At 42.4% G+C, this 24,022-nt stretch overlaps 4 protein-coding genes and 1 long non-coding RNA gene across 6 annotated transcripts; 2 read left to right on the forward strand and 3 right to left on the reverse strand.

Moving 5' to 3' along the window:
- Positions 1–1,050: 1,050 nt before the first annotated feature.
- On the forward strand, positions 1,051–3,199 carry dlx6a (distal-less homeobox 6a; the record flags this gene model as incomplete). Its single annotated transcript, XM_079175670.1, has 3 exons — positions 1,051–1,357; positions 2,009–2,202; positions 2,473–3,199. The coding sequence occupies 3 exons, from the start codon at positions 1,051–1,053 to the stop codon at positions 2,710–2,712; spliced, it is 741 nt and encodes a 246-aa protein (XP_079031796.1). The 3' UTR covers positions 2,713–3,199.
- Positions 3,200–4,376: 1,177 nt separating this feature from the next.
- Positions 4,377–5,559, reverse strand: LOC306708452 (uncharacterized protein; the record flags this gene model as incomplete). Its single annotated transcript, XM_079176291.1, has 6 exons — positions 5,546–5,559; positions 5,340–5,375; positions 5,091–5,263; positions 4,906–4,970; positions 4,651–4,751; positions 4,377–4,543 (listed from the first exon to the last, which is right to left on the reverse strand). The coding sequence occupies exons 2-6, from the start codon at positions 5,350–5,352 to the stop codon at positions 4,377–4,379; spliced, it is 519 nt and encodes a 172-aa protein (XP_079032417.1). The 5' UTR covers positions 5,353–5,375; positions 5,546–5,559.
- A 238-nt stretch (positions 5,560–5,797) lies between these two features.
- On the reverse strand, positions 5,798–7,125 carry LOC306708573. The gene is made up of 3 exons (XR_013767454.1): positions 7,020–7,125; positions 6,023–6,064; positions 5,798–5,939 (listed from the first exon to the last, which is right to left on the reverse strand). It is a non-coding gene; the product is annotated as an uncharacterized lncRNA (long non-coding RNA).
- A 3,564-nt stretch (positions 7,126–10,689) lies between these two features.
- On the reverse strand, positions 10,690–12,903 carry dlx5a (distal-less homeobox 5a). The gene is made up of 3 exons (XM_079176674.1): positions 12,369–12,903; positions 11,752–11,936; positions 10,690–11,556 (listed from the first exon to the last, which is right to left on the reverse strand). The coding sequence occupies exons 1-3, from the start codon at positions 12,724–12,726 to the stop codon at positions 11,242–11,244; spliced, it is 858 nt and encodes a 285-aa protein (XP_079032800.1). The 5' UTR covers positions 12,727–12,903; the 3' UTR covers positions 10,690–11,241.
- Positions 12,904–17,808: 4,905 nt separating this feature from the next.
- ago2 (argonaute RISC catalytic component 2) lies at positions 17,809–23,695 on the forward strand (the record flags this gene model as incomplete). Of its 2 annotated transcripts, XM_079176701.1 has the most annotated exons (18): positions 17,809–17,939; positions 18,026–18,146; positions 18,235–18,416; positions 18,661–18,797; positions 18,886–19,020; positions 19,320–19,407; positions 19,517–19,664; positions 19,765–19,884; positions 20,119–20,241; positions 20,365–20,498; positions 20,998–21,182; positions 21,607–21,766; positions 21,909–21,999; positions 22,114–22,308; positions 22,518–22,652; positions 23,052–23,153; positions 23,291–23,490; positions 23,587–23,695. In XM_079176701.1, exons 1-18 carry the CDS (start codon positions 17,824–17,826, stop codon positions 23,693–23,695), a joined length of 2,481 nt encoding a protein of 826 aa, XP_079032827.1. In that variant the 5' UTR covers positions 17,809–17,823. The 2 variants fall into 2 exon arrangements, with proteins under 2 accessions (XP_079032827.1, XP_079032828.1); XM_079176702.1 differs by lacking the exon at positions 23,052–23,153.
- Between the last annotated feature and the right edge of the window lie 327 nt (positions 23,696–24,022).

Below are 24,022 nucleotides of genomic sequence, written 5' to 3' on the forward strand. Positions count from 1 at the left end.
CTGCCAAAAAAAATAATTTCATAAACACTTATTCTTTGTAAAAAAAGAAAGAAAAATTAAACATTCTGACTTGTAAATTAAAAAAACAACAGTGGAGTTGTAGGCCTATTTATACTCATTTCCAAGGCGATTCCACCTGTTTCAGGAGTTTCCTTGACATAAAACAGACCACTTTGTATAAATAAGTTTAGTGTTTAAAAAAAATCTTTGAAAGTATATATAATACGAAAATTATTATTCCACACTTTGTGACTGTTTATAAATGTGATACAAAATATCTATCCAATCTAAACAAATATTTTTCATATGTATAGATATATTGTTAATAATCTATTGGTATGTGAATCATTGTCATATTAAAATCCATTTCGACTTTAATATTGCTAATAAGGATGTTTGTTGATGCTTTGCTAGAAGTAATTAATTCCTAAAGAGAGGAGGAGTTAAAGGCTGAGAAACAATGAGGCACATATAGACTGCCGGCTCATCAGGCTAAATCAAAGTAAGCGCTATATGTTGCGCGTCGTGCGTAATTTGGGTGAAAAAAAACTAAACAGACTCGGCGATTCCAAAAGAGCTGTTTTTACGTGTGAAGCTTGTCTGTAGGAATTATGCGTCTTTCCCACCATATATTATTTCCCCCATAGTTGTGGTGGGAGCTGGTAAGGTGGGTTAACTCCAGCTCAAGTCTCCGTGAAGCGCAGAGCACTGATGACGTTGGGTTGGATGACCAATCGGGAGGCGCTGCCCTTTGGAGACAAACCATTTTACTTGTAGTGTCTGCATCAAGTCTGGAAGCAAGGGCTCAATTTTAACAGAATCCACCTTAAAATCTCTCCCTTAACGTATTCCTACCTTCCGCCACTTTGAGCGAGAATATCACACAACAAGGGGGGAAATAAAGACGCCTCTGGAAAAACCCGGGTGTTAATAGGACAATATCTGTTCGCGGTGGAGAGAGGAGAGAGACAACAGCAGAGCGAGAGAGAGAAAACCGATTTGGTCTTGAGAGAGAGAGAGGGGGTGAGTGCTCTCAAGGCAGAAAATTCGATGATGACCATGACTACGATGGCTGACGGTCTGGAGGCTCAGGACTCGTCCAAGTCTGCTTTCATGGAGTTTGGGCAGCAGTCGCACTCACAGCAGAGCTCCCCGTCGATGGCCGGCGGCCACTACCCGCTGCACTGTCTCCACTCCGGCTCGCACGCTCACCACCAGCACGACAACACCGCGTACACCGGGACCAACACCTACAACAGGTCGTTACCCTACCCCTACGTGAGCCACCCGCACCACAGCCCGTACCTGCCGTCCTATCACAACAACACGGGAGGACAGACAAGGTTAGACGGCACAGGTAAGAGACCCCTTTTTGCACCATGCCAAGTGGAAAACGCACCGCGTCGCGTCCATCCCAGGCGGTTGACAGTTAGCCTACCATTAGCATATGCCTTCTTTCCCCCTATACTGCCGGTGTTGGTGTCAAGCCCGAGTCACCGCACGGCCACTCCAAATTCCGGACGAATGATCTTTCAGGTGGGCGATTACATCGAAGAAAATCCGTGCGTAAATGGCACCGGATAATTCGCGATCCAGCCTATTACCTTCTCCGCCTGCTTGCTGTCCCGTTTAGCACTCCCCTCACTTCCCACAAAACCTGTTTTAATGCCCGGGGTGTGATCATCACGACCGTGCAATCCTCACCAACTACTCGTGAAAATTAGGCAGCCCGCACGCCTTGAATGTTGTAATTAGCATTTAATTGACATGTCATTACCAGCAATATCCTAAATATGACAGCGTATGCAGGATTGTTGGCTGCCACGGCGCTTAAAGGCAATGAGAGATTTTTCAGCTTTTAAGACAGTTTCGTTTTGCGCTTCGGAATTTACTCTTCGCGGAATATTTCAGCTGTTTAGACACGTTTGTGTTTCCCTGCACAGCGAAATGCATGATGTGTCCGCATGGCTGCGGATTTGAATACTAACATTGGTTGTTTTTGTTGCAGAGCAGCAGAAAACGACGGTGATTGAAAATGGGGAAATTCGTTTTAATGGGAAAGGCAAGAAGATTCGCAAGCCCCGGACAATTTATTCCAGTTTGCAGCTTCAAGCGCTGAACCACCGTTTCCAGCAGACACAGTACCTCGCTTTACCGGAGCGCGCCGAGCTGGCTGCCTCTTTAGGACTGACACAAACCCAGGTACGAGGAGGGATTCACTCTCTCACACTCTACATGTTGACATCAACGCCTGGAAACGTCATGCACATAACTATAATAAAGATTAGGACATTATTATTAATACTATTTTTATTATTTGGCTGTGTGTTTTCGTTTGGGTAATGATCTTTACTTATATTACATTTAATAAATTACAATTTTGCAGAAACTAACCGAGCTTCACACAACTCAACACAAGCTATTTTCTCCACGTCCTTCACTAACTACATGCGCACTTCTCTCCCCTCTCAGGTAAAGATTTGGTTCCAGAATAAGAGGTCAAAGTTCAAGAAACTGCTCAAGCAAGGCGTCAACCCGCACGAGAGCGACCCTATGCCGGCCTCCATGTCCCTCTCCCCGCGCTCCCCGACCATCCCTCCGATATGGGACGTCTCGGCCTCTTCCAAAGGAGTAAACATGCCGGCCAACAGCTACATGCCCGGCTACTCTCACTGGTATTCCTCCCCGCATCAAGACTCGATGCAGAGATAGACTGACGAGACAAGGGGGCGCTCGGTGAGCTGTCTGGAGGCCTCCGGATCTCCGCCATGCAGTTTCCAACGTAGCCTACAATTTGTGTCAGCGCAGAGGCTGGATGCTGGAGAGGAGAAGGACCCCTCGACTGCTCCTCTGCTGAAGGATAAAAAAAACGCAGCCAAGCCTCGGTGTGATGACACAAACAAGGGGACTAACCATTTTTTTTAAAGCGTACATGGCTGTTCAATGGGCTCGCATATTTGTTATGCTTTCATTCATGTCAACATCTTGAACGTCAATATACCAAATATTATCAGTGACATTTCCGCCACTTTGGGGCAAAGACTGCGTACACCCCTCCATGCGCTGTGGCGCACAGAGCCGTCGCCATGGGGGCGACTCCTGACTGCTTATTTTTTATTTTTTTTGGGTTGTTTCTCCAACATGCAAAACCAAGCAAATTGTCTGTCTGTAAATATATTCTGCGATTTGAGTTGTACATACACTTTTTATGTTTTTGTCAGATTGAGTAAACCGTGACTCAAAACAGATGGCTGCTGTTGCATGATTTCATAAATTCATTTGAAACTAGGCCCCCTTTTAACGCTTCATATTGGGCCAACATCACATTATAACGGGCCTATTTCCCGTCCCCCTGGTGTGTGTACGAGCCTCTAACAGACAACATGAGGTAATGACACGGTGCTCGGTGAAAAGCCCATTTCATCAGAGTCAACGTTTTTAAATAAATCCAAAGCGCTGGGTGGCTGATGAAGCACGCCACTGTATATAGATTTATCAAATGCACTCAACACCGGAGGAAATGAACTTACCCGGCCCCGCTGCGGTCTACATTCACCTCGAAAGACATTTGCTCCAGGTCCAGCTTATCTTGTCATTTCACCCTCAATTATTAGCCCAGTGAGCATTTTTCCGTTGAAAAGACGTTCAAAAGACGTCTACGCCCACCGTTGAAAAGACGTTCAGAATTGGTTCAAAAGTGAAAGTTTTTTCGCCGACTATTCATAGACGGTGATTGAACGTTCACGCGTAGACCAGATTTCAACGGGATTTGCAATACTACAATTTTTCGTCCTCTACATTGTGCTAATAATAGTATATCCTCATTTTAGATGCTCACTAAGAAACCACATCCACATTTATCAGTTGAAAGCCAGTATCGCAAATCCCGTTGAAATCTGGTCTAAACCTAAACGTTTAAACAACGACTATATATAGTCGTCTAAAAAACGTTCACTTTTAACCGTGTTTTAAATGCCAAAATGCATACAGTACTTCTGGGTATAGGATGACAACTAGACAACCCACAGCACATTAAAAGTTACATACTTAGTCATAATACATTAACATTTTTCACTTAAAAGGACAACACAATGCTTTTGATGCATTTAGATTTATTAACAAACAATGCATGAACAATATAACACGAAGTATTTTTATTAAGCAAAATGAAATGGAACAATATAACAATAACATGAATTACATTTATTAAATAAAAGCACAATAAAATGGAACAAAAATATAACAAAAATAAAGCTAAATAATCATAATATATTAACATTTGGATCTATTAATGAACAATATAAAAATAACAAGAATTATATTTATTAAATAAAAGCACAATAACATATTAAAGCTGAACAACTATGGAAATAAAACTATTTTCTGCTGAAATCAGCTAGCTCCCAGTGTGGGGTAAACATAACGTTTTTTTTTCCTTCAAAACCACCCCCACCGGACCTCCCAGGAGCCTGTTTGAGATGGTCTGCCATGGCTCTGTCAACTGCTGACTCTGTGGCACTTTGGTCGGACCGTATGACAGCCTCTATAAAATTAGGAGAATAGCATTATTGAATATAGTAGATCATGAAATGAGAGACTGACTGTACAACCATTCATTAAATGTATTTTGCATATTAGAACATATATTACCTTTAACAACGGCGTAGACTTCAGTTTCCCTGAAGGCCCTCTTTTTCTTATGACCACCTCCTTTCATATTGAAAGTGGCCATTAATCTGTTTGTGAAGAGTCTGTGAATAAGAAAACGCATAGTGTCACTTAAGCTGTTTCAACTGTTCAGTAATGCTCACCTGTTTAGAATGGCTCCATGATGTCCATGCCATATACATTTTATTTCCACTTCTTTAGTTGTCAGATATTACCGTGTTGGTATGACGTTCATACCTGTCCATGATTTTATTTGTGGCATCTTTGATATTCTTCCCCCCCACTTTGGCCAGCAGATGAACCTGTTTAAAAATAAAGGCGTACAATCTATTGCTCTGTGCTCTTAGAAACCGACTTCAGTTTTTTCATAAATGTTTAAAGCTTAAAAAGAAATTATCTTTAAAAATCTTTTCTTTTTTTACCAACAATGCCCGCTGCTCAGCATTTTGCAGCTTGCCCTCCAGCTCATCCAGCTCCTTGTTGTTTCTTAATGTTGGCACCTGTCTCTCAAGTCCTTCGTTCTCTACCCCTCTCCCAATTCTTTTCACTTCCTCAATGAGGTCCACCAATTTTCCCAGCACCACCCTCTGGAATTCTTTAAAAAAAAACATTAAATGGTCATTGATGTAGGTATTATAGACAAATCCCTCAGTCTAAAAGCTATTACTTACTTGCTGTGGACATCGGAAACAGACTTTTCTTGTTGCCTGGCGAAATTGATGGACAGATGGAAAAGGAATGTTATGATACTGTGTTGAACATATCAGTCAAGTATTTTGTTGAGTCATACGAAGTTGAAAGTCAAAGAAATTAGGAGATACTTTCAGGTCTTTATTACAGGGCAGAATGTAGTACTTTGTTAGTGGTTAAGCCTCACCTCTTTGTGTTTGTGTCTGCGGAATTCTGTGCCCATGGTCTGACAGTTCTGGGCTGATGGTGCTGGCCTCTAGGTGAGTGCGTACAGAACCTAACAAGAGTAAAATCATGATACATTAGCATGAACAGTGTGGAATGTCAATGAAAAATGTTATTAACTTCAGAAAAAGACAGAGTGTGTAGAACACCCCTCGAGTGCAGACATGGACAAGTCCTCTCGTAGAGACGTGTTAGAACCCTCATTAACAGATGTGTCGGATTCCACGTGTGCAAAAGATCCCTCCTGTCCACCATCAGTTGTGTTGGAAGTAGCTAAAGCATCAATTTTGGCTTTTCGTACCCTCCATTCTTTCAAATAATTGTAATCCATTATTGTTTGAGCAGACGTTTAATTACTGTAATGTAAAATGTAGTTGTGTTAGATTCAGCTTGTGCGGAGAATTGACAAATTCAAGTACATTTCATGTAGAAAACTTACGTTGTCCATGTTGTCCATGTGGGTGTTTGACAGGGAAGATGCCTGTAAATAAAAATATTGTTACAATTAGTACATTGTTAGGTAGAATTACATTATTATATTACCAAATAAATATAATTGGAATCAGTTACAGTTACCGAGAAAAATACATGCAATTAACTAACAGTTTCTTATCAAAATGTTGGTGATTACAAAGGGGTTACACCCAAATTGACTTTTGCTAAAAGGCTTAGGCTAGAATATATGTAGAAAAGATCAATCATTATAGTAGCCCTTTATAATTTTAAATCAAGTTATATTGAAGAACTTTAATACAAGTTGGATAGTATTAAATGTTGATCAGTGTTGTGAGGTTTACACTGCCTATTTATGGTGAATAAAACTTTTCAGCATTATTGTCCAGTTAAAAAAAGTTGTACAAAAAATAATGAAAATGTACTCACATGTAATAAGTAACGTGTCATTAATAAAGTAAATACAGCTTACTTATTACACTATTAACAAGATAAATATTACTAGCTATTACATTTATAGAGTAACATTCTCAACATTGTGCATTACACTGTATTATACTGTAAATTTTTTGCTGTTTAGCATGCAGCAACATACAATGTTTTGGCCGTATTGGTTGCAAAACAGGCCTTGTTTACTTCCTCCCCCATCCAATCTGTAATTAGCCCCTCTCGCGTTCTGCAGTGTATTTCCGATGCGAAATGGGCTTTAAAAGTACTTTATAGGTAACGACAGTCCACGAAGCCAAATGCATTAGTAACACCAAACATACACATACTGTACATTAAAGTCTGGGAGACTATTTAAGTTTACTTTTTACGTTTAATTTGTATCGTCGCAGCAGCACGTGCTAAGTTGGCATGCTAACGTTACAAGCTAGCACAAGCTAGCATGCCAGAACGAGCAGCCCATCCAGTATCGTGTGGGCAGCATAAAGTGAAAGAAATGGTTATAATTTAAGGTTTAAAATAGTCAATGTACTTACAAAGTATGTGGAGCGTTAAGCCTTGGGTTTAGTAGCCCGTTTCTCGATGCTCTGGAGCCGCAACGTGTCTGCTGCTGTTCGTCTCTGGCGGTGCAGTCGAAGCTCCAGACTGTGGCGTAGAGGATTTGCGCATGCGCGTTACAGCTGTAAGCAAACTGTCTGATTTAAAAGTAATGTATTTAACGGACCAGATGATGATGTCCTGGGAGCTTCTTGTTGACAGCACAGAGTCTATAGTTCCATATTTATGACGTTTTATATGAAACATTAAATGCGTTGAAATCGCGTCTTCGTATAGACCACATATCAACGGCCAGCATAATATCATTTTGGAGAAATAAGTTTAAAGTAACCAAAATCGCGTCTCTTTCAACCTACAACTGAACACACCATCAATATTTTAAAAGAAATTGGTGTTTTGTGACACGTTGATATTGTAACCGTAATTTAGCCGGTTGAAATGAGGGTGAAAATAGGTCTAAGACGTTCAGACCCGATTTCACCGCGATTTAAACCAAATATCAACGTTGAAATCCGGGTTAGTGCTCACTGGGAGAGGTATTGACAAAATGTTTTCTCCTTTCTCTCCGTCCTAATGCAGGCCGTTTAATGCCAAGCTCCACGGGATCGATGTTGAACAAAGCAGCCAGCTGCAGTGGCGTTCAATATGAAGGAGATATTTGGGACAATTTGTGGGTTTTTATCCAAGTGAGGCTTTTTTTCCCATTCTCATAAATGCAGGCATAATTAGGGTAATTTTTGATGTAGCCCGCTGATTACAGCGTTTTTACCGTCAAAGATAATTACCTGTAATTTTCTACCACTTTTAATACTAAAAGGCATCTTTATTTGGATTTGAGGTAGCACAGATGGAACAAAAGGGGAAATTATTCGGTTATTCACATACAAATTGCCGAGAAGAGTGAGCGCTCGGGATATTATCTGAAATTACAACGCTGAAAAGCTTCATGCAGCTGTCAAGACGCGGATGTCCCACTGGCGCACATTCAGCTATATACCTGGGCCCCCAGACTGGGGGGGCCTATCTGCTATACGGGGGCCATGTGCACCCTCATCTGCAGGCTGCAGGGAGCCCGAAGCAGCAGTCGAGTAAACATCAACAAGGCTCATAAATACACAGTTGGGTTATTCAGCTCCAAGAACTGACACGTTTCATCGTGTTTTGCAAATGGGGGAAAAAAGGCTTTGATGACCTAAATCACATAGATATAAGAGGATAGATAGATAGATAGATAGATAGATAGATAGATAGATAGATAGATAGATAGATAGATAGATAGATAGATAGATAGATGTAAAGTAAAGTGCAGCAGAGTGACAGATATGGGGGTGGGGTGGGGGGGGTGGGGTGCAGAGAGGGATGTGTCACTTATTGCTCTGTGCTATCAGCAGGAGCTGGTGCACTATATGCAGCAGGCTTCTCATATAAAAGCTCCTATACAGCACCTGGCAAGATCTCCCACAATGATCCCCACATTAACTGTACGCCTCAACAGCGCCGGAGCAACCCTCACAACACATCCACAATCCAAATAGTATACATCTCCAACAGATAACTCGTTTTAGGAAAATGCTAAATGTTTCCATTTCTCTGTCAATCCCAGACTACACGATTTAACGAATACTCGAATCCTCCTTTAAGATCAGGAGTATAGTCACAGGCATGAAAAGAAGACTCGTCCTTACCTTTGTCCGCTTCTCAGATAACCCCCCAAAAAAGCTCTGCACGGTTTTACTGCCGGTGGTTGAATAAGCAAATCCAGGTGGGAAAGTGTTTGCACACCCCGGTAAGCTCTTATATATTGCCTGCAAAATTAGCTGTTATTACTGTCACTGTTTAGTGATGGCGAGCTTGAAAAAAAAAAGAAAAAGCCCTCTGCAATCAAGAACCAAGCGCATCTTTGCAAATTATAGGTAATTGTCAATGTCCAGATTATGATAATGGAGGCCTAATCCTGGAGAATAATTATTGTGGAGTGTTACAGTTGAAGCTGTCCAGTAAAGCTAACTGTCATTATTTAGACTCGATTTGCAAAACGGGGGGAAACTGAGTGGAAAATGTTCGGTTGGAAATAAACGGGGGCTCTCGATATAATGGCACCACTAGTGTGTGTGTGTGTGTGTCTGAGAGAGAAAATTGTTTGGGAGAGAGAGAGAAATTGATTGGGGGACATACAGTAGTTATGTGTATGCGTGTGTGTGTGTGTGTATGAGGGAGATATAAAGGCCTATGTGTGCCCCTGTGCACGAGGTTGAGCGCGCGCCTGAGTGTCCTTGAGAGCGTGCACGTGCAATGTGAAAAATCTAAATTTCTCGAGTGACCTGCTCCCATAGTAATTACAGGACTACCGTTTAGCCTACAGCATAAGTAAATTAGGCAGAAAACTAACAAGCACGGTGGCGTTTCAGAATAAAAAGAACATTCTCTGTTTGCTCCTGTGTGTGTGTGTGTGTGTGTGTGTGTGTGTGTGTGTGTGTGTGTGTGTGTGTGTGTGTGTGTGTGTGTGTGTGTGTGTGTGTGTGTGTGTGTAACGTGAATTCAGTAGGCTGCAATCAGGAAGAGGAATTCTGTGTCAGGTGGAAGTGGTAACATGCATGGGTCAGTGTGGGTCAGATACAGTGTTTAGGGTGTGTGTGTGTGTGTGTGTGTGGGGGGGGGGGGGGGGGGGGGGGGGGGGGGGGGCTTGTGAAACATGTTCGTTTGCAAAAACTCTCTTCTATCTTTGAGCATATGGCCGGGCAAATTCAATTAGATCAATTTTCAAATCCCCAATGTTTCCCACAGTGGCACGGTTTGTTTAGCGGTTTTTGCGCTGGTATTACTGGCTGCTAATAACATGGTGAATTTGTGGAGGATTTTCCTTTTCTCTTTTTTTTTATTTCACCCGGAAGGTGGGCTGCGGCCGGGAGTGGCAGGGCTCTGGAGCCGGTCTACCCCCACAGGAATGCGGATTGTCTCAGATCTCCGTGCCGCCCCCCTCGCCTCCTCTCTGCCATTCAAAGCGGCTAATTGTAGGGGACACAAAGCGAGAGCGACTGCAGACTGTCTGCTGCGAGAAGCAGGCTTTTTCTCTACAGACGAGCTGGAAGCAACTGAAAGGCTCAATCAGGTTCTGCACTAAAACACAATACGAGTGATGAAAAGGTGATCATTCTGGTGGTGATCAGAGGCAGTAGTGAATAAAATCACAATAATAATAATAATAATTAAAATAATTCATATCCGAATATTAGATATGAAGAGAAATACACAGCAAAATACTGTGGAATTAATGTTGGGTTAAAAAAAGATGGATTATTATAACAATATCCGGATACAAAGCATTTAATAACACCATCAATTAGATTACAGGAAAAATATCAAGCAAATGAGCCACTTGACTTCTACAGACACAATATCCGTCTTTATAAAATATTATAGGACTATAATAATATTTTGCTGAAATCACATCAGGAATATTAATGGACAAATCAATGCAAGACACACCGGTATTCAATGTTGGTAAGTGTTGCTAATTATAAGGCTTACACTTGTAGTAGCCATGGTTTTCTCAGAAATGTATTTTCAAAAACATGTTTGTTTAATGTCTGTTTAATAAAACCATACATTTGCACTGTAATTAGTTTCCTTCCTTGTCTTCATAAATGTAGATTAAAATGAGCCTGATCATAATGGAAAATAAGGCACTTTCCTCACAAAAAGGCAGATATTCGTTTATCCCCTTCTCCTCGACGATTGTTATGTCTGTCTGCGTAACACATCTAATAAAAAATAAAAATAAAAATCACAGAATAAATATAAATCCTGGGTATTATGGCGAAGGAAAACTACCAATTATTACATTTTCTACATTAATCTCAATAAGGAACAGCTGTGATTTACAGCCTTGTGTCACCTGAGGCTCACAAACGTTATTTATGTCTGTGAGTCTTTGTCGTGATTTTCAGTGTAAATAACTGAGGGTTACAATAACAAGAGACTGCGGTGAGGCCGGAGGTTTCAAAGTTCCATTGTCCATTTAAACGTTTAATAGTCTTCCAAAATGCAATAAATTACATGCACACATTTACACATTTTACACGTTTCTTCTATGACTGTCATCAAATACATTGCATATTCCTCTGAAATTTGAACACGAGTCCCATAGAAGGAGAAAAAAAAAAAAAAAAAAAGATCTGAAATGAACAACAGGGTTTTTTTTCAATATAATGTCCCCGCTCCAAGAGCCAACGAGTGCTGTATCGAGTTAGGGGTCTGCAGGTGGGCAGTCATGGAGCTGGCGGCTGAGGTGTACCATGACCCAGAGTTTTCCAAAAAGTTAGAAGCCGCCGTGTTGATGTTTTGTGGCTGTAGGCTGTGCGGCCTGGAGGGGCCCTGCGTGTCCCAAACGGCCGGGGACTGTGGAGAGTTGCACACCATGGGGTCGCTGGAGCTGGGGCTGTGCTCCGGGGGAAGCTCTCCGTTTTTCATGATCTTCTTCAGTTTTGATCTCCTGTTCTGGAACCAAATTTTTACCTTTGGAAAAGATGGAAAACACAGCGGCATTAATACCTCGTATAACCGTTTGGAAACAATGGTTTTCAGGGGAGGCACGGTGCGTAAAGGCGCACAGAAACAAAGCGCCAATACGGTCAATATTTCTACCGAAGAGGCGTTATAAACATGTAAATATGCAAATAGGTAAAGACAGAATTTGATCTAAAATCTCACCTGTGTTTGCGTGAGTCCCATCGAGGCGGCCAGCTCGGCTCTCTCCGGCAGCGCCAGATACTGTGTGTTCTGAAACCGCCTCTGCAGGGCGGCCAGCTGGAAGCTGGAGTAGATTGTCCGGGGTTTCCTCACTTTCTTCGGCTTGCCGTTCACCATCCTCACCTCAGGCTCGCTTATCTCTTTTTCTGTTAAACAAATAACCATAATAAGCATAAGCATGTGTTCTTATTACAAATTGCAATGTTTTTAAAAATATAGATTTTGTTCGTGTGGGTTCTCGCCTATATCTCTTAAATCCTCAGAAAATCCAATATCATAAACCAAATGAATTGCAGGCTGGCTAAAAATGAAAGCAACTTCTGTAATACTTAAAAATCACGTTGAATGACGGGTTTACAAATAAACAAAAATTACCATTCAATCCATATTTCTCTATTTAGCTTCATATTGCACATTCTTGGATATGTATGCAAGAGTAACAGTCATTAAAAAAAAATACGAAGGAATGATTTTATTTTTTAAATCAGCATGTTACAATTCGGTTATTCGACAAGTAATTATCCAATAATAACTTGCTCTTTAAATTGTATCATAATGGACAAATCTGCGGCCCTTACCTTGTGGACTCGGCTGGGCTTGCACTCTGCTGTAAGTCCCAGCGTACTGGTGGTAAGCGGGGGTCGTGTACGAGCTATAGTCGGTGTAGGATTTTGTCGAGTAATTTCCAGCGGATCCATTTACACCCGGGTACTGGTACTGGTAGGCATTGAGAGGCTTCCCGTACGAGGTGGAGCTGGGCGAACAGTAGCCGTGAGGGACTCCACCGGCAGGACTGTAGTAGCCAGAATCCGTGGCGGTGGACTCGGGTAAAGTAGGAGATTCCTGAGACGGGTGGTGCATGGTAGAGAGTTGAAATGAGCTCTGGAAGTCTGCAGTTTTCACACTCGGGATCCTCCGATCGAATACTCCAGTCATACTTCGAGGGGGAACGCGTGGGTTTGTTTTATTTGATTAGCGAAAGAAAAAAGAAAAAGAATCGAGGCAGTCTGACTCCAAAGTGGTGTGAAACTACACTGGCATTGTTGAAAGGCTCTCGGGCCGTCGGGCTCTGGTGAAGACTGCAGCCAGCCCCGCAGCAAAGACTTGGTTAAATCCTAAATCGCGCTCTTACGCACTGCAGGGAGGATCTGGTTCCATTGGCCAAGGCGCACACACAGACACAGCTACACCCAATTCACTCAGCCAGCTTTCTTATAGGGGGGGAACCACCCGGGCTATGAGGCTGCATTGTTGTGTTTTTATACGATCAATCAATGGGAGCAATTAAAGTGTTGGCCGTGTCACCAATCGACGTTTAAGGAGGATGAATTAGAGGGACACAACTTGATTACCAAAAAGGCCTCCTGCTGTAAGACTGACCGGTTATTACGACTGTCTTCATTATTCTGTATTCATACATTTTGTTATTAAATCACACTCAACGTTATTTTATTATTGTTTTTACCGCCAAACAACCGCAAATGACGGCACCAAATCACACGTTTCAATCATTTCACATACAAGAGAAATAATATACATAAAACAGAATAACTTATTTTTGAGCACACTGGTTATTATTTTCGATTTTAACAGTTATAGACTAGACCTGATTATATAGGCTACTCTCGCCTATTCCTGAAAATATACATCTAACAGTGTTAAATGTCCAATATGCCCAATATATTAATCAGTGAATCCAATATATTGAATGTGCTATAAAATAGATTACACACTTAACAATACAACATGTTTTCTTTTTCAAATCCATTCCAACTGCACTTGGATTGGTGTGTTATAATAATGCAAAAAATAAAAAAAAGTTGACCATCTTCCCCAAAGGGACCATTAAAGATTCATCGCATCTTATCTCATCTTAAAACCTGCTGTCGGGAATGCAAAATCAACGCTCAGGCCCCCCCCCCCCCCCCCCGGCCTAAATATTCAGTGGTGAACAGCGCCGACTAGTGGCCAAACTGGAGAGCTGCACTCCACGCTCAGCCTAGTGGCAAACCCACAAAAAAAATATAATGACAAAGAAAAATGGAGGAATTTGATCTCACCGTATTTTTTAATTCAAGGTTAACACGCAATTATTAAAAACAAACAATTTTGACCAAACAGCTTCAGAGAAACATGTGTGAAGTTAGAAATCACTAGATTACCATTACATTGTATCAAATATTGCCAGTATCGTGTCATACAATGTATACATTGTACCCAGTATCGTATGTGTATACTTTATACACAGTGCATAGGAAAAGGGAAGTAAAACTGCATTGATTACACAGGTGTTGTGTTGAATACTGTTTCACCTACGCGAACAACCCCTATCCCCCGACCACCGACGGGGGCGCTGTCACTTTACCAGGAGGGAGACACTATTTGAAGGGGGAGCAGACTTTAACGTAACACCGGCTTTTTTTAATTGCACTTAATTATCTGAAATAAGCCTGATGCTTTCAATTTCTATATGTTTAAACTATGAGGCTACTAGGCTAATTATATACACATTACGCATACTTCCTCAACAATGTTTAAGAAGTATATCATACCATTCAACTCTTACCTGTGTAAGGTACTTCACCACGAACCCTGCTTTTATTCCATAAACCGTAGATTCCTTGTTTTGTACTGCTTCAAGTCAACAAGTAATCTCAACAAACTACTTTCCATTGTTGAACATTCTGCGCACATTGTCATGCTTTTCTTATATCAATAACTTAACTGGTAAACAGGACTAAGTGTTGGAAGATTGTTAAAATACTTTCACGTTGGCTCACCTGACTTTGATACCACGGAAGTACCCCCCCACACCGAGAATACTATTTAATATAATGTAATCCATAATATAATACTATATTACTAGAATCAATCACATCTTTTACTATGTTATATGGTTTATCTTTATGATAGAGGGCCATGTTTTTATGAATAAAACTACTTTTGTTTTGTTGTGTCGGTTTTGAATTCGAGTCCAGACTGAGAGCGCGCACGTCGTGTACGTCACACGTCACTGATAAATTCAACTGGCAAGATAGTTCCCCTCCAAATCATGTTAACGTAAACTAAAATGTAAGCGTTTCACGCGTGCGTAAAACATTGGTAAACAGGGTTGACAGTTTTTATTGACTGTAAATAATGTAAAGTAAAGTAAAATAATCAAATAAATAAACAGCACGTACTTGTTAAATAATAATAACACCTTTCCTTTGCAGAGGTGTCGAGCTTCAATAAATGTCAGGGACATTTATTTATTTTTAACAATTCAAACTACTGCATTCTATGGAAAAATACATATTTTGTGAGAAACAACTAGAAAGTACCATTATAAAGGTTTAGGCTGCTTAACGCCGGGAAGTGACCGAAGCCGGAAGTAGAAGGGAGGCATCCTCTTGGCCTGCATGGGTCTTGTCTGTGCTATCTTTTCTCTCGGCTCCCGTTTTGTGTGTTGGGGGGATGGGGCCGTGCCGAGGATGAGAGACTCCAAATATTTACCACTTGGCTAACTAAATATCTTTAATTCCTAACCGAGCTTCATCCCTCGCTCTTGTACATATACATACTTTTACGATCACGCATGAGTTAAGGTGGAATTCGGCCAAATCAAAGTGGAGTATTCTGTACGTCCACGACACGCTTAAAAAAAGTCGACAAAATGTATTCCTCTGCTGGAGGTAAGTGGAGCAGCTAACATTAGCATCGTGATGCTAAGTGATGCGGCTAGCTAAAAAAGAACACACACTTTGTAGCATTTTAGCTGCTACATTTATATTGCTGACACACGTACTCGACTCTTTGTAAATTTAGCTAGCTAGTTATTATGAATCTCAACGAAATGCTTTGATCACATGTCGTCCCGGTCTTAAGTAGAGGCACTAGTAGTAGAGGCTAGCCTAAGCTAGCGTGCAACAACAAGAAGCTGCTGTTAGCATACTTAGCTTCAACGCTAACGGTACCTCGTTTACCCAACTTGCTGTCGGTAGCTGCCCTGTGTGATATGTTGTGGGATCGACTGGCGAGTGTTTTCTCAATGAGCCACACGAGTGTAAACACAGCGACAGTTGTTTACGAGTGTCTCACAGTTGAACTCTTCAGTACAGAAGATAAAGCGATGTGTAGCGGCCGACCATGCTATCTAATCTCATCGCCAATCTTAGCAATGCCTAGCTAACAGTATCCAACTTTAATTTAGTTATGTTACATCGGTTTTGATCCCGGAGCCATCAGATCGCTCTGTCAATATGACACGCAATTTATAGACATTAAACATATAACGTAAATTAGGCATATGTAGTTTGACTGAGGGTTTGTACAATTACAGTGTACCGCAAGAGTTTACTCTTATTTGGCAATTAAGACAATTAAATTAGAATATTGTAGCATTTGCTAACTTTTTCTCTCTGTCATTGGCTTATATTATTATTATTTTATGGTTTGTTTTCCATCCTGCTGGAGGTACCTCTGTTTTCTTTGCACTACATAATAATTGGCGAGTGTGATCTGGTCATTTCCAGGATAAATACATGTCCTTGAGTTAAGGGTAGCTTCAGCAGAGTTGGGAGGAATCGAGTAGGCTGGCAATCTGTTTGCATATTGATAAGAGTTTAAAAAAAAAAACAGGCACCCTTGAATGTGGATTATAGAAGTGATAAGAGAGCAAGATATTCTGAATTCAAGCCTTTGCGATGGAAATGTACAAGTAAAGATACGTAGTACTCTGTGCCACTTCATACATTATTTTTTTTATCTTGTAAAGCAGTAAACTTATATTTCTATCATCTGTTAAGTGACTCAAATGTATGTTTTTTTCACCTCTTTATGTGTTTTAAGTACAGTGTGTATCAGATCAAATGTCACAACGTTATTTTTTCGTCCTCTGTAGCCACCGAGATGCAGGAGGGACCCAGAGAGGGACCCCGTTCCTCTGGGTCCACCGGCTCTGGTAAGCTTTTCCTATTTTAAGCCTGATACTGGTCCCAACATAAGTGGCAACATCTTGCATTTTTACACCATTTAAGCATCGCAGTGTGTACTCATTTGAAATACGATTAAACCCTCTGACTGAATATATATATATATATATATAAATTGTCCAGGAAATGGTACACTTCCAAAGAAGACAATGTCGTTCTAGATAGTCAATTTCCTCTAAATGCACCTTCATTTTGTGCTGTCAATGGCAATAGGTATCCCCACTCTAGAGGTTGTTAGCTTAAAGCCACCATACGGTATGTTACTGTGTTTTCTGGGTGTTATTCTGTTTGAATGAACAGAGCTGGAGCACACAGATAAGGCGCTGAGGGGAGATGAGTTGGCCCCGTCGGTCTCACTCTAATATCTGAAGTTGCAGATATGAAGCTTCTTGGTTCAGCCCGTCTGCCTGCGATGAAAGCTTAGTGTAGCTTCTCCAGGATAATACCCCCCCCCAAAAAATATGGACGACACCTTTTTTAAATAAAAACGTATCAGACTGGTTCTGATTTGGAGCCGGGAATGTCCAAATATTCACACATTGGAGACTTGATTCTGTAACTGCGTGCTCACTTCTTCCCCCTCAGATATTCAGAAGCTTAATTTCAGATCAATAACGTTGACAACTGTAATTTTTCTTTCATTAAATGGCAGATGAACTTCAAGACTGCCCAGCCAATGGTATGTTTGTCCAACAAGATGTAGGAAGGGTTCATGATGCGGTCTCACTAGAAAACAGCACTGATGCAGCTGCCATGAAATGAACATTCATGCCGGAATATCTTCTGCCAATCAAACCTGGGATGACATTTGCAACTTTCATTTTTCCACCATGATCAGTTGACAGAACAGTCTTTTTTTGTATTAATGTGCACACACATCACATTTACGTTGTACTAATTGGGCCATTAAGATCTTGGGAAATGTATGATGTCCGTGTACTGTGATCCTTATTTTGCAATTTGCCACTTTCCTACATTTGACCCCCCTGTTTTAGACCCGCCATCCTCCCCAGTGCCAGAATATGTGTTCAAGCCACCGTCACGGCCGGACTTTGGCACCATGGGCAGGACAATCAAGCTCCAGGCCAACTTCTTCGAGATGGAAATCCCCAAACTGGAGGTCTACCATTATGACATCGACATCAAGCCTGAGAAATGCCCCAGGAGGGTCAACCGGTGCGTATATATGTGTATACTTCATTCGCAGCACACGGCAGATCAGTTCTTGAATGTAATTTTAATTTGTTTCATTTTGTTCTCAGTGAAATAGTGGAGCACATGGTCCAGCACTTTAAAACACAGATCTTTGGTGATCGAAAGCCAGTGTACGACGGGAGGAAGAATCTCTACACTGCCATGCCCTTGCCCATAGGCAGAGACAAAGTATGTTACACTTCAGGACAATCAAATAATATTAAAATACCACAGCAGTGCCTCTGTCTTTATCTGTTCTTTCCCATCTGCCACACAGGTGGAGCTTGAGGTAACCATTCCTGGTGAAGGCAAAGACCGCAGCTTCAAAGTATCAATCAAGTGGGTGTCCTGCGTGAGCCTGCAAGCGCTGCACGAGGCTCTAGCAGGGCGGCTACCCAGCGTCCCCTTTGAGACTGTCCAAGCCTTGGATGTGGTCATGAGACATTTGCCCTCTATGAGGTGGGTTCTGTTATTATTATCTAACATTGGTTGATGCCTGGATGATTGATTGTCACAGTGGATGTTTTAGACTCACAATATGAGTGATATCAAGTGTTGTATTCAGATAAACAGAAACCAAATTCATTTACCACACTGATGAAGGCAATCTAGCCAAATGTAATAAACAAAGCATGACCGGAAAATGTTGTGCGACCTGTTTTTCACTTATTTGATTGTTTCACGGCTGGCTCCTCTGTTACAGGTACACGCCGGTGGGCCGCTCTTTCTTCACGCCCTCAGAGGGATGTTCGAACCCCCTCGGTGGCGGCAGAGAGGTGTGGTTCGGCTTCCACCAGTCCGTCAGGCCTTCCCTTTGGAAAATGATGCTCAACATCGATGGTAACGTTTCCTGCTGATTTGCACATCGTTGTATCAAGTCAAGTCGTGTCTGTGAACCTCGCTTCTGTGTGCCGGTTCTGTTCCGCAGTCTCTGCCACTGCGTTCTACAAAGCCCAGCCTGTAATCGAGTTCATGTGTGAGGTCTTGGATTTCAAAAGCATTGAAGAACAACAGAAGCCCTTAACAGACTCCCAGCGAGTGAAATTTACAAAGGAAATCAAAGGTAAGAAAGGTTCAGGGGCTCACTCAGTAGTAGCTGTTTTATTTTGGGTGATGTCTTGGGAAGATTGGATTCTGATTCTAATATCTATTCATGATTTAATTTGTATTTCTGATTCAATGTTCAGTTTAAATTAGTTGAAGATTAGAATCTTTTATTACTTCAACAATTTAAATATTTGTCCTTTTTTTTCCCCCACTGTAAGGAGATACGTATGTCTTTGTCACAGGCCATTCAAAACTGGCTTAAATTAATTATTTTATTATTATTCTGTTTTCCTTCATCGCGATTCCTTCTTCCAGGCCTGAAAGTGGAGATCACTCACTGTGGGCAGATGAAGAGGAAGTACAGAGTGTGCAACGTGACCAGAAGACCAGCCAGCCACCAGACGTAAGGCAGCTCCTGTGTCTCATCTTCACATTATATCATTGTTAATATTGCATAAGCTGCAGTCAATGCAAACGGGCATAGAACATAATGTGTGTGTGCTTCCCCTCAGGTTCCCCCTACAGCAGGAGAACGGCCAAACTATTGAATGCACAGTAGCACAGTACTTCAAAGACAAGTACAAGCTGATCCTGAGATACCCCCACCTCCCGTGTCTACAGGTGGGGCAGGAGCAGAAGCACACCTACCTACCTCTCGAGGTAAGCGTCTCCAAACCTCCTCTGCTTTTTGGAAAGTCACCCGACTCGCTACCCATTTCCCCTCTAAAACCCCGTTTTGCGTCACTCGTGTCCTCTCCAGGTGTGCAACATAGTGGCAGGACAGCGCTGCATCAAAAAGCTGACAGACAATCAGACCTCCACTATGATCCGAGCCACGGCCCGGTCGGCACCGGACCGTCAGGACGAGATTAGTAAATTGGTAAGTCGTTGTGCTCGTAAGTTTACGTAACCTGGCAGAATTTGTAGGATGTGTACCGTTATTTAAAGAAAACATGAGTGATCAGGCAAAAAACATTTCTTTTTTTAGATCCTTTTCTTGATTTATAAAGTTCTACTTCCTCTTCTGTCAGGGCCTTTGACAGTTCTTTTATTTTCAGAATATCCAGATGATATTTACATTAAATTTAACTGCTGTGTTGTTTTTCTATTCCAGATGAGAAGTGCCAACTTCAACACTGACCCGTACGTCCGTGAGTTTGGAGTGATGGTGAGGGATGAGATGACAGAAGTGAATGGCCGTGTCTTACAAGCACCTTCTATTCTGTATGGAGGCAGGGTATGTTGATCACCAGTTTGGCTTTTTGCTTTTTGTGCATATATCTGCAACGATTTGTCGGAATAACTTCATCTCGTGTACAGTGACGAGCACCAATAATGCCGCCGTCATTTCGATTCACAGAACAAAGCAATAGCCACACCAATCCAGGGCGTGTGGGACATGAGGAACAAGCAGTTCCACACGGGCATTGAGATCAAAGTGTGGGCCATCGCCTGCTTTGCACCACAGAGGCAGTGTACTGAACTGCTGCTCAAGTGAGTGAGATGCACGAAGTGCACATATTTCATTGTGTGCATGGGCCGTTTGGTGGCAGGCAGCCCATGATTTTTCTTCTTCTTTTTAATAGAAATGCATAAACGCAAGTATACATTGGTCCATGAGCTGGAGTTTCAAATGTTGCAATCAGGAACGTAGAAGCGGCACGAAGCTGTCTCACTTGATTTGTGCCTCTGTTGGGTCTTTCACAACTGTCCCTTTTTGGCTGTATTGTCCCCCTGAGGACCGAGGTATTTTAGCTCTACAGGGGCGTAAGAGTGCTTGTTGATTATATACAGCTGTGCCATTCATTTGCACTGCCGTCGCTAGGTTTGGTACTCGCATAGGTAACTTCTTTAAGCACTCTGTACCCAAGTGATACTGAACTGCTAAAAGTACAAGTTGTTCTTGCTAAGATGTTTGCCTTTCACTTTCCATTATTGTCTCGTGCAACGTCTTCACTGAACTGTAAATAATCAAGTTCCTCCCCTGTTTCAGAGCATTCACCGATCAGCTGAGGAAGATTTCCAGGGACGCAGGGATGCCCATCCAGGGTCAGCCGTGCTTCTGTAAGTACGCCCAGGGAGCGGACAGCGTGGAGCCCATGTTCAGGCACCTCAAGTACACCTACCAGGGCCTCCAGCTGGTGGTCGTCATCCTGCCGGGGAAGACGCCCGTCTACGGTGAGGGATCCACTCGGGCAATCTGTTGCCGTGTCATTTAGTGCTGCATGATTTTATATTCCTGCTGGAGAGATGAGACATCCAGGACATTGATATTTTAAGCCCAATCAATTTAATGCAACGATTTAGTGTAGTTAAAATACAAGCTCATGTCCAACATTTGGTGGATCTGAAAAAGGAAATACAGACCTCACTCTCTGATACTTCCTACCCACTCTGTTATTTAAACATCAGTTGTAATTTAATGAATTTACGCTCAAATAGAAAATGCATTTATATTCGGCTAAAGGTTCACCAGTGTGGTGGACTAAACCGTTCCTCCAGTCCCAAATACTTGTGATAGATCAGTGTACTTGCACAAAACATCAATATTGATTCCTGATCATGTTTCGATATTTCCTTATTGTTGCGATGTATATTGCAGCTGAGGTGAAACGCGTGGGGGACACGGTGCTCGGCATGGCCACGCAGTGTGTGCAGGTGAAGAATGTTCAAAAGACGACACCTCAGACGCTCTCCAACCTCTGTCTGAAGATCAACGTCAAGCTGGGCGGCGTCAACAACATCCTCCTCCCGCAGGGCAGGTCAGTGAAGACACTAATGACTAAATCCTGAAATGAATCCCATGTGGATATCTTTGAAATCCGTCAACTATCATCCGACTTTTGAAAATGCCTTTCGTGTGTGCTGAATTTCACCCGTCTACGCTCTGCGTTCTTGTTCCAGGCCGTTGGTCTTCCAGCAGCCAGTGATCTTCCTTGGTGCAGATGTGACTCATCCTCCTGCAGGAGATGGAAAGAAGCCGTCCATTGCTGCTGTACGTAACCCAACATGGTCACAAAAAAAGTTCAAAGTTCAAGTTCAACGTCTTTCAACTCACTGTTTTGGTTTTTGGTTGATACTAAATGATATTTCCCTTTTTTTTCTTTAGGTCGTTGGTAGTATGGATGCCCATCCCAGCAGATATTGTGCCACGGTGCGGGTGCAGCAGCATCGGCAGGACATCATCCAGGACCTGGCCACCATGGTGAGGGAGCTGCTCATCCAATTCTACAAGTCCACTCGCTTCAAGCCCACCAGAATCATCTACTACCGCGACGGTATCTCAGAGGGCCAGTTCAACCAGGTGATACACATATCAGGGATGATTGCAGAATAAACTATGAAATATCAGAAAGTATAGACAAGTTTGTTTCGTCAGCGGAACCCATATAAGTAAATAATGTACGTAGCAGAGCTTAGTGTTTGTGTCACTGTCAATTCTGTACATGTTTTCTCGGGTGGATTTTATCATCATCTATGCAACTTTTCATGTTATTAATTTTTGAGATGCAGGTCCTTCAGCACGAGCTGCTGGCGATCCGTGAGGCCTGCATAAAACTAGAGAAGGACTACCAGCCAGGTATCACCTTTGTGGTGGTGCAGAAGAGACACCACACAAGACTGTTCTGTATGGACAGAAACGAGAGGGTCAGTATCGTATCACCGGTGGGAGTTTTGTAACCAACCTAATGATAAAAAAAGAGACGGAGCACACAAGTTGGAGACCGTTTTGAAGGAACCAGCAGTAGACCAAGATGTTTGACTTGCACAGATGGCACCAAGCCAGCTGTGTTTATGGTCTCTCTCACGCTATGTTCCTATATTGGGGACATTAGGTAATCCGAAGTAATTTGGTGACGCTAGCACGACACTAGCATTTAAATCCCTACTGAGAAATGGCACTCCTAATGTGGAAATACCTGTTGTTGTGCATAGGTTCACATTTTATGTCGTGACTTTGCTTTGTACAACATTAAGGTTGTTATTCTAACCTTTTGAGGAAACCGTCCGAGCTCACTGATGCATCTTTTGTGTGGATTGTTGCAGGTTGGGAAGAGTGGCAACATTCCTGCAGGCACCACAGTGGACACCAAAATCACTCACCCATCAGAATTTGACTTCTACCTTTGCAGTCACGCTGGCATCCAGGTGAGAACTCGAAGAGCTTCGACTGTAGTTGAACTGAAAAGGAAGTGCCTGTGAAGTACTTTAGAGAAAGGGCAGATTTAATGGGGTTTGACTTTGCATGAAAAACAACACCTGTTCTCCGCGTTCACCCCTTGCAGGGTACCAGCAGGCCGTCTCATTACCATGTGCTCTGGGACGACAACCACTTCACTTCAGATGAACTGCAGGTCCTCACCTATCAGCTGTGCCACACCTATGTGCGCTGCACCCGCTCCGTTTCCATCCCAGCACCAGCTTACTACGCCCATTTGGTGGCCTTCCGGGCTCGCTATCACTTGGTGGACAAAGAGCACGACAGGTAAGGGGCCGCATTCTGGTAACTCCAACCTACCGAAAAGGTTCATGAAAACAGTTTTTTACACTTCTGTAATCGTAAACGTTCTGCTTGTTTCAGTGCCGAGGGCAGCCACACATCTGGCCAGAGTAACGGGCGTGACCAACAGGCCTTGGCCAAGGCCGTGCAGATCCACCAGGACACCCTGCGCACCATGTACTTTGCCTGAGAGCACACAACTCCAGGTTGGCGTGGGTGAGACCCCACTGGTGGAACACACTACCCCTCGCTGTCTCACTGTCAGCTGTAGATAGCGTCACAGTGGTTTCGCAGAGTGATCTCCCTACCTAACAGGCCTGTCAGTTACCCATATGTCTACACCCCGACCCAAACAAAGCCAGCCATTAGACTGTAAGAACCCCTATTTATTGGGGTTTTGCGCTGGAAGAGGTTTTATTTACATGTTGTGTGCATTAGTGTCCGTTTGTATTTGTCATAGGGGAATATGTTGCAAAGAATGAAAGGAAAAGTTTGGAAGTTTCTAAACTAGTGGGCA

This window comes from Pholis gunnellus (assembly GCF_910591455.1).
Source record: "Pholis gunnellus genome assembly, chromosome: 16".
Taxonomy (NCBI): domain Eukaryota; kingdom Metazoa; phylum Chordata; class Actinopteri; order Perciformes; family Pholidae; genus Pholis; species Pholis gunnellus.

What these genes read in the sequence shown, in the direction of transcription:
- dlx5a (XM_079176674.1), bottom strand. Translation starts at nt 12,726, where the DNA reads ATGACTGGAGTATTCGATCGGAGGATCCCGAGTGTGAAAACTGCAGAC. An exon ending in AGCCCAGCCGAGTCCACAAG is followed by an intron (nt 11,937 to 12,368) that starts GTAAGGGCCGCA and finishes TTTGTTTAACAG; the next exon opens with AAAAAGAGATAAGCGAGCCT. An exon ending in TGGGACTCACGCAAACACAG is followed by an intron (nt 11,557 to 11,751) that starts GTGAGATTTTAG and finishes TCTTTTCCAAAG; the next exon opens with GTAAAAATTTGGTTCCAGAA.